Source organism: Trematomus bernacchii, unplaced genomic scaffold, assembly GCF_902827165.1.
Source record: "Trematomus bernacchii unplaced genomic scaffold, fTreBer1.1, whole genome shotgun sequence".
Lineage (NCBI taxonomy): Eukaryota > Metazoa > Chordata > Actinopteri > Perciformes > Nototheniidae > Trematomus > Trematomus bernacchii.
The window spans coordinates 2,468,707-2,480,172 of record NW_022988050.1 but is presented as its reverse complement, the minus strand read 5'-3'; the positions used below and the strand labels follow the sequence as shown (position 1 = coordinate 2,480,172).

General features: G+C 42.5%; 3 protein-coding genes across 4 annotated transcripts; 2 read left to right on the top strand and 1 right to left on the bottom strand.

Moving 5' to 3' along the window:
* The first annotated feature begins 42 nt into the window (after positions 1-42).
* si:dkey-21c1.1 (protein FAM104A-like) lies at positions 43-2,876 on the top strand. Its single transcript, XM_034119328.1, has 3 exons — positions 43-660; positions 1,040-1,145; positions 1,401-2,876. The coding sequence occupies exons 1-3, from the start codon at positions 644-646 to the stop codon at positions 1,650-1,652; spliced, it is 375 nt and encodes a 124-aa protein (XP_033975219.1). The 5' UTR covers positions 43-643; the 3' UTR covers positions 1,653-2,876.
* Positions 2,877-3,662: 786 nt separating this feature from the next.
* On the bottom strand, positions 3,663-9,607 carry tepsin (TEPSIN adaptor related protein complex 4 accessory protein). 2 transcript variants are annotated; one of them, XM_034119326.1, is made up of 13 exons: positions 9,507-9,607; positions 9,000-9,072; positions 8,347-8,438; positions 8,165-8,258; positions 8,004-8,071; positions 7,834-7,915; positions 7,647-7,718; positions 7,352-7,543; positions 6,403-6,568; positions 6,149-6,262; positions 5,957-6,035; positions 5,707-5,841; positions 3,663-5,413 (listed from the first exon to the last, which is right to left on the bottom strand). In XM_034119326.1, the coding sequence occupies exons 1-13, from the start codon at positions 9,543-9,545 to the stop codon at positions 4,769-4,771; spliced, it is 1,851 nt and encodes a 616-aa protein (XP_033975217.1). In that variant the 5' UTR covers positions 9,546-9,607; the 3' UTR covers positions 3,663-4,768. The 2 variants fall into 2 exon arrangements, with proteins under 2 accessions (XP_033975217.1, XP_033975218.1); XM_034119327.1 differs by having other exon boundaries at positions 7,352-7,540.
* A 173-nt stretch (positions 9,608-9,780) lies between these two features.
* Positions 9,781-11,156, top strand: ndufaf8 (NADH:ubiquinone oxidoreductase complex assembly factor 8). Its single transcript, XM_034119324.1, has 3 exons — positions 9,781-10,048; positions 10,778-10,888; positions 10,971-11,156. The coding sequence occupies exons 1-3, from the start codon at positions 9,968-9,970 to the stop codon at positions 10,989-10,991; spliced, it is 213 nt and encodes a 70-aa protein (XP_033975215.1). The 5' UTR covers positions 9,781-9,967; the 3' UTR covers positions 10,992-11,156.
* The last annotated feature ends 310 nt before the right edge of the window (positions 11,157-11,466 follow it).

Genomic DNA, 11,466 nt, shown 5'->3' with positions numbered 1-11,466 from the left:
TTGTACGTCATCCGGTGACGTAATGTAAACACAGGGGCGGAGCTTCCGGAATCACTCCGCAGACAGACAGCAGAAACACACCTAACAACCGGAGTACCGCTTATCATACTCCGGACAACTGTAGAAGTGACTGTATTTAACCTTTAACTCATTTCGTTTTCTTAGTGATGGACTTGCTGTCAAGTACAGACAACGGTTATTAACCCCGACTAACGGCAAAGTGGACGGAATACGAAAGCGGAAGAACTTTCAGTTAGCTCAAGTAGTTAGCCGGTGTTAGCTAGCATGCTAACAAGCTAGCTCTGCTGTCATGCCTGGAGTTTCTCGAGATTTCACGTCGTAAACGAGAATTCATGGTGGGTAGCTGGTTAGCTTTAGCAGTTTGTTCCACCACCGAGGCGTAGGCACTGAGGACTTGGGGAAGAAGTGACAGGTCTGAGCTAACACACATCATTCCTACGGAGACCTCTGCTTCTTCTTCTTCTTCTGGAGACTTTTTGATGAGATGACAGGGAGCTTGCTATACTGAGTCTTTACGAAATGGTCGTGCTGTAACATAGCTTTAAAATAAGATCCCGGCTCAAAAGGAGGACTGTCAACCTTTTCATTTTGCCAAAAAGAAACCTTCGTCAAGACTGCAGAAATGCTGACTGACAGCAGGTAACTGGGATACAATTTTTACACATCTGACATGCACTATTACATTTATAATTGTTTGACTTTATTGCATTGTATCTAAGCAACCCAGTGCAGTTATCAAAAGCTATATGATTTAGTCTAGACATGCAGTGTTAATGTAATATTTGCACTGTTAATTCCCAATATAGACCCCACTAAAGGCATGCTAATCAATGTGTTCTCATAATGGGAGCGCCACATGTCTGATCATGTAACTGGGATGCTATTTTTGGATTCCTCTTTATGTTCTCTCTTTTTTTTTTTCATACTCTTCCTTTCTCCAGCCCTGCCTGTCACACTTCACTTTTATGTTCACTCTGTACTCCCAACACTCTGTTACTTACATTTGTGTTTTGCACAGGAAACGACACCGTAGCTGTGACAGTGAGGAACCCCAACAGCTGAGCCCTCAGGCCAAGAAGTCAGGAGGGGGTCCCAGTCTGCTCGTTTCAGATTTAGATTCAGAGGTAAGACTGAAATGATCTTGACATTCATCTTAACACCATCAAACAGATGTAGGTTTACCCTTTTTATCTAAATGTGTGATGAGTCTCCCAAGGTCATGTATTCCTTCATCACATGTGTATAAATACATGTGTCTCTGCATCGCATATGCAATGCACCAGTGTCAGGAAAAGCACAGAATGTTTTATTTACAGCCTTTCATCCTCACTCATCCGTGAAGTGTCAATTCACAGCTCATCTCTTTGGTGTTCTTGCAGTCTTCCAGTAGTGACAGCAGCAATGGGATCAGCAGTCCAGAGACAGGCATAGTGGCCACCGCCAGGCCGTCAATTCACAACAGCCGCATCCCCCAGTGCTCCCTCAGCCCGAAGCCAGAAGACTCCCGTAGTTCCTTGCAGCAAGGTTTCCATGGCGACGGCAGCAGTGTCTCCTACGACTGCATCAACAGAGTCCTGCGGGAGGCGCACTTCAGCAGCCTGCAGACCAGAGAGCGTCCAGGCTCAACATGACCGTGACCTCCGACCCCATCTCCTGACCTTTAGTCCCTCGCCCATCAGTGCTGAATCTCCTGGTACGGGGGGGGGGGGGGGATCCTCCTTGGAAAAAAAACTCACCCGTGTTAGGGCTGGTGTAATGAAATAGGCTGTGTGGGGAGGTTTACAGAATGTTTGGGCACGAAGGCTCATCCCCACCTCACCATGTACCATTTGTTAAGACCATAAGCACATCCGCCTGTCCATGGCCCAGCCACTGTGGTTTCTGTGCAGTATTGATGTGTGTTTGTGTGAGTGTGTGCACGCACCCTGTGCACTTTATAAAGAGGTATCATTCTCTTTACATGCGTGTGTCGATGCGTGGACATTTTCATTGGTGCTAATCACAAGAAACGCGTGATGATCCAAAGTGCTTGCAAAACTAAATGAAGCTAAGCACTTTAATCAATAACTCCTCATTCTGTTTACTCTTGGCTGGGGAAGGTGGCTGAATGCGTGTGTGTGTGTGTGTGTGGGGGGGGGTCATTGTTGTGATTCAAGAAGGAGGTTTATAGAGGCCAAGGAGTCACACCCAAGGAGCATTATTTAAAAAATCCAGTAAAATAACTTGTTACGGCTTCTTGTGTCAAATGTTAAGGAAATAATTCACCCACAAAAAGACTTAGTAAATCGAAGTGTGCGTTTAACAATAGCAGAACTGTGTCGAATAATTGTTTACAAGCTCTCAGACAAAATATTTCCTGTCTCATTGAATGAATCTGGATAAATGACATTTGGACACGTTTGGCAAGAATTTGTCAACGATCAAGATTTTTGAAAATGTTTGACTCTCCTTTCACTTTGTCTCAATCCAAGGTAACATGGTGAGAGTAATTGATGGATGTCCTTTTAAATGATAGTGTATTTAAACATACTTTCTCAGTCCAAATGATTCTAAGTGTGTTTGGCAGGTCAGTGGGTCAGAGGTAAGGGAACAGATGAGTCGCACCACCAAAACCCAACCTCAGATTAGACGCCGGCTAATTATAGAGCCGTGACAGGACTCTGCGTTTCAGCCGGTGTAAGGAACAGAGCGTCTCACTGAAACAGCCTGGAGAGAAACCGCTGTTTGTAACCATGTGTTTAACATTTGACACATCGTCTGTGTGTGTATGCGCCTGTCAGCCATACCTGTTGTATGTATGGTTTGAAAATGACCAGTACACTGTGTTGCAAATAAAATGAGAGATGTGGAAGTGACTCATATTTTATGTAATTTTCCTAAACATAGGACATTGAAAAATAAAGGCGTTGCTGAAAGCCGGGTCTGCAGTATCACATTTGTGTTTCAGTTGGTGCTGTAAGAAACACAGCAGGTTTTATTGTTACTCAGCATAGTTCATGTTCACTGAAATGAAATACATCAGTAGCGTTCTTTGTCGGTAGACTGGATTACCATTTTGGCCTGTAGTGTAAACCACATTCCTCGACACTGCAGTACAGTGTGTGACGATGAAATGTAATATGCCTTTTATTTGGTTACACAAACAACGGTTTATAAATTGCTGATAATCTGCTTTATGTACACTGTAAACCCAAATGTTGACAATCATTTGAAACATTAAGTAGTGTACACTTACAGTAGTAAAAGGTTCTTCTAACGGGAATATATGGACTTCTTGTGACATTTGTCTTAGTTTTTGAGTTCATTTAACAAATCACTTGTTATTTACTTGGACTATCTCGCATATTAAAGGTGGGGTAGGTAATTTTGGAGAAACCAGCTCGAGTGCGCTAGAATTTGAAAATACACAACCGGAAAAAATCTGCTACTTCCTTACAGAGCCCCTCCTCCAACACACACGAACGCGCACATGACCAATGAGGGCACGAGATAAGTTTGTGCACAGATGGAAGGCTGACAGGCAGTTAGGCCATCCAGTTATTTTAGCCAGGCCGGCTCAGATGATTGGTCGTGCTTTTTACAGTACTACGGCTTCCACAGATGACATTTTTTTATGGATTTCTTGTCAAAGCACTTCAGATATTCATTGCTATCGGGATGTTAAGAGCATTCCATGGAATATAACAAAAAGTGTATCTCGAGCCGGTTTCTCAAACTTACCTACCCCACCTTTAAGTAGTATACACTTACAGTAGTAAAAAGTTCTTCTAACGGGAATATGTGGACTTCTTGTGACATTTTTCTTAGTTTTTTTAGTTCATTTAACAAATCATTTGTTATTTACTTGGACTATTTCGCAGATTAAGTTAACACTAATTAAAAGTATACATTTCTCTGTACTTATTTCTTGTGTGTCTGATGTCACTAACGGCACGCAGGAAAGCACCATAAATGCCTGCAGTAAGGGGATCTGCTCTTCATTTTCAGCGTTTGATGTATAATATTAAAGGTCTGAAAACGTTTAAGTACATCAACTTTGAAGAACTAAGGCAATCAGATGCCTTACATTTTTTTGAGTTATGGTAACTTTTTCAGGTTTACAGAGCACACAAAATACCTAAATAATAAATTCCTCCATTAGTTCTTCAAACGTATCTTCACACACTCTCAGGTGGGTTATGGATTAATCAATACATGGTAGACGCAATAAATAGTTTGTAAACTAACACTCATGACGTTTACACTGACATACTGTACGAGGTAAGTACCAACACATATGGAAGACCACTCTCAGATTTATGAGTCCATAAGAAAAGCAATTGTGCAAATAACAAATCGAGGGCGTTCTCCCTCGGAGGTTTAGCGCTCGCTGCGGAGGCGTTAAGAGTTTGTTTTTGTCAGCTAAACGGAATCCTGAGATAAAGCAACTGTTTACAATAACAACCTGTAATTCAAGCATTATTGTTAAATACTTATTAGGAAAATTAGGCCTTAACCTACAAACGGCATCCAGCAAAGCCCTCATGTCTGAAGAGTTAAGGGGTTTCTCAGCTGTGGACTCTAAAGGACAATATCTCTGTCTCTGCTGCTTGAATACATTTCCCAACGAGGCACCATACTGATAGACAGAAAATCCCAACATAATGTAAATCTGCTGTCTATATAATCTTGATTTTGAATTCAATAGATTTCCTAACTTAATGACATCATTGGCTTAACTGCGACAGCTCCAGCTGTGTAAAGTTGGTCAAAAGTTGAGAAAGGAAAAGGCCGACACTGGTTGGCTGCTATCACATGCGACTGAAGTGCAAATTAAAGCAGTGTCATCACTGGTTTTGCTGCCGTTCTGCAGAGCTTGATTCTCCTTTAAGCTGTCGTCCATCGTGTCCATCTCTGTCTGGGATATCTGTCTTTTACACAGCGGCGTTGCCTTGGTGACCAGCTGCATCCCGCTGAACAGAGACAGTCTGCTCAGACAGGGCTGCTCACTCTGAGGCTCCGCTGACGAGAAGCTATCTGTGTGAAGCTCTGGTTCTTCAGCGACAGATTGAACCTCAGCAGTCCTGTTCGGCTCCACCTGGTTCTGCATTGACTCGGTCAGAACGGGAGGAAGTTTCTCCTCTTCATCGTCATTCATCAGCTCCACTGAGGAGTCTATCTGGACCTCCAGACTAGAGGGAGAAGATGGGTGATTTGGTGGTGGGGTGACACCAGTGGGTGAGATGTCGAGCTGATGAAGGGTGGTGTTGTTAGCAGACTGGGTTGGTAGTAAAGGGTCTAAGTATGTGGCTGCAGGAAGCCGGTGAGATGTTTCCTGATGGCTGCTGTTCGCTGCTTCCTGCCTCGGAGCGTGTGCAGATCCACCAATCAGAGCCTCAAACTGACGCAGGATCTGGTAAGAGGAGATAAGAACAAAATAAATACGCCCTCATTTTAAATGTTATCTAGCCCTGCATCCTTATACAAAGCTCTCATGGTGTTAACACAAATGTCTGCCATGCTAATCATCATGTTTGCCTTGAAGGGTCTTAGTGTCCGTCTCTTGGCTGATCAGTTTATTATAGACTCATAAAAGGAGCTGAGGTTGAACTTCTAAAATAAAATAAAAGTCAAACATGTCCCTTAAGATGCCATTGGGTTGATTCTGTCCCATCAGTCCTCACCATCTGCAGCCTTCTCTCTTACCTTGGTGGCTTTGTTGGCCACGGGCCCCGGAGGCCCCTCACTCAGCTGACGGAGCCGCCGTTGTGTAGCTGCAAACATTTGTTCCAGAGAGAGGAGGTCAGAGGTCATCAGGCAGGATACAGCACACAGTGCCCGCTGCAGGATTAGAGGAAAACAAAGAAACGTATATTAGTACTGCATATTGACGTTTATATATACACAAAAAAGAAAACATATATATGGATATTCAGTGAATCTTAATCGTGGTTACCATCTGAACGGTGTTTGAGGGATCCTGAAGCTTGCTTGAGAGCAACTCCACCACCACCTCACAGTTGAGAATGGAGCACCTGAAAGATTAAAAATGAGACAGAAATCAAGCCAATTAAAACAAAATAATGATAACACAGTTCATAAAGGGAGAATCTGCATTATTTTTCAGTCTGATTTGAGCTGCACTGACTCTTTGATGAAGTGCTGGCTCTCCTCTCTGGACAGGAAAGCTTTGGATCCTTCGGTCAGTCTGCTGATCAGCGCCACCTCCTGGCCACAGTCCCCTAACTGCAGCGCCTCCCCCCTGAGCAGTGTGAGGGGCATGGAGAGAGGGAGAGTACTCCTGTTATCTTCTGCTAACACTTAACATTCAAAGCCTAATCTACCAGCTCTTCAATGTCACCACATTATCATTTAGGCAGGAAGTGTAACGGGTCAACTCACCGCTCTGATAGGTCGCCGCTGCTCTCTCTACTGGCTCCTGATTGGCTCCCGGTTGCAGACTTGCCGTTAGCCGCCATGTCCTGAGAGGAGTTGTGAGAGGAGCCGTTGCTGCTGTCCGTCTCCTCCCAGCCGCCGCCCACCTGACCCGGGCAGCGCTGGGTCGATGCTGGGAACACAGGAGGATTATGGGATAGTGTTATGAAGCGAATGGCAATTATTTGGGCCAGGATAATAGTCAAGACATGACATTTTCATATGTTCCCATGCCTAAATCACACACTGCACATACAAACCTATTTTGTAATGCTATTTAAAAAGCCTCGGCCCCAGGGGTGGGAAGTAGTGGAGTACAAATACTTCGTTACTGTACTTAAGTACATTTTTCTGGTATCAGTACTTTACTCCACTACTGGTTTTTTTGAAGACTTTTTTAACACAAATACCTGTACTTTCTACTTCTTACATGTTGAACACAAATACCTGTACTTTCTACTTCTTACATTTTGAACCCAAATACCTGTACTTTCTACTTCTTACATTTTCCAAACAGGCTGGTTCCTTTAGTTTGAATGTGTGTTTGGTGGCGTGATCATTATTATTTAGAGTCATTGCGTGCCTATTGATTTGAACACGATCCGTGTATCCATCATTTCCTGGTCTTCTCTAAAGAAGAGGGACCAATGAAAACGTTGTCATGTTGCCGTTGTTCAGCATGGAAACATTCATTAGCTAACAATGACATTATTGTTCTATTAATATAAAGGGAGGTCAGGTACTCTTTAAAACAGCTGCTAGTTATGGGTACTTTTTACTTAAGTACATTTCGAAGCCCATACTTCTTTACTTTTACTTGAGTAAAGAAGTTTAGTCAGTACTTCTACTTTTACCAGAGTAAAGGATGTGTGTACTTTTGCCATCTCTGCTAAGTTGCCATCCCACTGTGTCTTACCTTTAGGCGTGCTAGTGGGCAGGTTGTAGGCACACGCCGGCACCGCTACCTCTATGGGGGCTGAGGGTGCTGCTACGGCCCGGTAATAGTTGTCATGGAGACGGATGCCCTGGTGTTCGGTCGGGGGGAGGACGGCGCTCGCCACCACCTCTGCAGCCTTCTGGATCTTATCCAACAGAGAGTCACCGCCTGCTGGGAGACACACATAAAAGACACAGATGTTAACGCAGTAGAGAAGCTTGATGTGCGTGTGCGTGTGCGTGTGCGTGTGTGTGTGTGTGTGTCCATCACTTACCTGTTGCCTGTTTCCCAGGACTGTATCCAAAGCCCTGCATTCCTGACCTGTGTGTGGTTGCTGAGCCCATTCCTGGAAAGAGAGACATGTTGTAATGAAATCCAAAGTATTCAAAATACATGAGCAGATGTAACTCTATACGTTATGAACAGATGGATATTGTCATTATAAAATTGGCAAAACTCACCCATTGTTGGAGGGGCTAGGTTGGGCGGGGAGACGCTGCCTTTGGTGGAAATTGTATCTGTGAAAAGCAACCTGGCCACTTCCTGCAGAAAGACAAAGTGACATTTGAGTGTGTTTGCCTAATAATAAGGCCATAAACAGTTTTATGATTGACATAAATATTAGGCTCACCTGTGCGGTATTTCTAACTTTCTGGTACAACGCTGTGCCGTGGATAGGATCAGGAGGGCCGCTGTAAACTTTAAAAATCAAAACACACAACAGCGAGTGAGTATTCAGCTGACAGAGCAAACTCATGAGATTAAAACGGAGCTCAAAGCACAGCATCTAACCTGATGCTTGCTGGATGAAGGTGGAGTTCCTTCGCAGTTCTGTGAGGAAATGGTTTGAACCATGACCGCACAGATGGACAAAGATCTTCAGGACCTGAAACACTGAGTTACTCACAGGCAGGAAAGGGAGGAAAATCTACAATAAATGATATGAAAGACTTGAATAATAAAACTGTTCTCACCTTTATTTTGACATGGCATGACTCCACTTGCAGCCTCTCAAGAAGATACTCCAACAAACACTGACCGTAACCTGACGACTCATGGGAGATTTCTACAGTGATATGGTGGTTAAGGATATGTTGGCAAAGTTTCCTGGTTAGAATACTCGAAGATGAGTCTTGTTTAATCGATTAATTGTTTGTTCTGTACAATGTCAGAAAACAGTAAGTATGTCCATACCATTTTTTAAAGTTGAGGGTTATGGTTTTAAATGTGTTGTTTTGTCAGTCAACAACCCAAATATATTCAGTCTAACATGACATTCAACAAAAAAAAGCACATCATCTCCATACTTGAGAAGCTGAAAACAGTATTTTTTGGCCATCTTGAATGTGTAAAGTCGACTTATACTGTAGCTGCAGCTCTACATTGAAAAATGAACTTCTACACTTTAAAGCATAATGTTTACAGTGATACGCTTAACATGTGATTTACCACACTTTGTGTAGATCACAGACGAACCATTCACCAGCCATCAGATTTGGATAAAAGCGTCTAACAAGTAACATGTAATCAGATGAAATCATCTATTGCATGTGAGCCACATATAATAAGGACATTCAGAGTTTGCAGCTGCTGGCTGGACCACAACAGAAGCTGAGAAAAAGGATACTCCCAATGTCTTGGAAAAGGTATCCAGGGCAGGGGTTTTCATCATCTGCTGTTGCCTTCATCAGACTCGGGACCTACAGTTAGTGGGAAAGCATGAAGTGGAAAACAAGTTCAAAGCTGACACGAAGGGACTGTGATTTATCCCATGAGCAAAGCACAGTCCACATACCAAAACATTGTATATCAAGCTAACCTGTGTACTTTATAGATACAGATGTGACACAGATATGGACCAGGGTCCGTTTATCAGATTACTTTGACCAAACCGGTAGTTATAACAGTGCTCTATGCCTGTCAGTTGCTTTAAAATCCAACTAAAACATCTGCCAGGTCAAATGAGAAATGAAGAAATGTGTTCTTCTTGCTGTTAGCTATCAAGCTAGCAAGCTAATGGTAGCACAACTTAACAGGTTTACATAGACATGTTAACGTACGTCACACCCGTCATACTCCATTCAGCTGTTCGTGGTTTTAACAGCTTGTAATATTGACCGTAAACAGCACTTACTTTCTGAAGAAAAGCAAATCTTTCCATAAATGTTGCCATGATTTAGCAATCCTGGCTGCTGGTTACTCATCTTCCTCCGAGGGGTACGAGAGGAGGAGGAGCTAGAGGTGACAGCCAGCCAATCACAGAACAGCAAGTAGCTATCTTACATTCTATTGGCGTTCCGGTTACGCCTACGTTCGGAAAACAGCGAATCAGATTCAGGAAATCCTTGTGATTGACGTGGAATTAAGCGAATCACAGTACCCTATATCCTGCTGGAGGTTTCCTTGATGACAGGGTCAACAATATGGCGCTGCCCATGTATTACAGAAATGCTTCATCTGCTAGTTGATGTTTATTTCTTAGTTTAAATGCTTCATAAGCTCCCTTTTAAATTGAACACACGGTGAAGCATTATCTGTTCACCAGTGCTGTGTTCTTTAACCTAAAGGAACTATTTTAACACCCGAACAGGAACCATGTCTGGGTCAAATGTATGGAGTCGCAGTCGAGAGAAATTTAGACTTTTCCCGGAACTTTTTGCACAGTGTTCACCAGAGGTAAGCTCTGTTTTATATAACTTAGCAGGGGAAATAGTGGTAAGCTATTACGTGTGCCTCTAGAGTTCACATTACAATACATTGCAGCTTTACTATCTGTAGTGTGCTCCTAACAAAGTCAAATCAGTGTATTATATCATCTTCAAATCAGTGGATCTTGATAACTATTGCTGATGAAACATATGTACATGTATTCTTTAGTGTGAACGTTAAAATAACGTGTTGGGCTGCTGTTAATTATCATGTCATCAATACCACTAATGTGACTCAGTGTTTCACTATTATAAGGTACACCTGCATTACTATACATATCTCTAACAGTTGCTGTTCACTTTCTTAATAGCTTATTTATGAACAGAAGGTTTTATGTTCACAACCCCCTTTGTTTGATTTAATTTAAAGCTTAACTCTCTTGCTCTTACAAATAAGAAAACATGAGGTGAAATTAATTGCTGTTTTTTATTATGTTCTTTAAAATATTTTATTAATATTTTTCTATTTAATCATGAAATGTCAATTTTTTTTCTCTTATTGCATTGTTTTATTTAAAAAAAAGAATCATGTTACTTTCGGCTATCCTTTGTTGTTTTGTGGTGGACCAGATATGCCTTTTTTTTGGTGAGAATTTCCTTTGATATGTGATTTTTTTAAATCACTAACTTATATACCACCAGACAGAAACTGAAAAAGATAACTAACATTATTCTCTGTCCAATGTCACCAACTCAGGCAGCAACATATGGGAAGTGTGTGTCCGCCTCTACAACAGGCAGACAGGAGCTGAAGAAGGACATGTGTGCTAAAGAGTTTCAAGCACTGAAGACCTGCTTTACAAATGCAGTAAGTTAGTAATCCTCCTAATTGTTTTAGTTAGTGATCAAAAGATGTTCATGAATGAAAAACGACTCTCTTTTTATGACAGGCCAAGAGGAAAGCCAAATGATGGAAACTATCCTAGCTGTTAAAGCGGACATAAAACTTTGAGAGGAGAAAACATGAAGTGTTGATGGACCTCTGGTTCTGACAGCGTATCTTGATAACTCTTTCTCTTGTTGGTACTGTTAATGATCTAAATGTGTGTAATGTAATAAAAAAAATCACTTTTTTATGACGTTGTTGAAATGAAAGCTGCATGTTGTTACTACTGACATTATTTAGTATGCAAGACCAGTGTTTCCGCCAGACCAGGGCCACAGTTTGCCACGGAGCCTCAGTTTCGCCGCTGCGAGGCTCCGGCGCTCGCAGTTCACGCGCGTGCTCCACTAGCACCCCCCGCCAAGGCTCGCCGGCAGTACACTTTCCGTCACAGGAACACGCTTTGCTGGCGACGAAAATAATCCCACCAGACTCCTTTGCCCCTCCAACAGAGGGATGTCCTTGTCCTTTTCGTCATTTCAAGCGATAAAAACTCGGTCTTC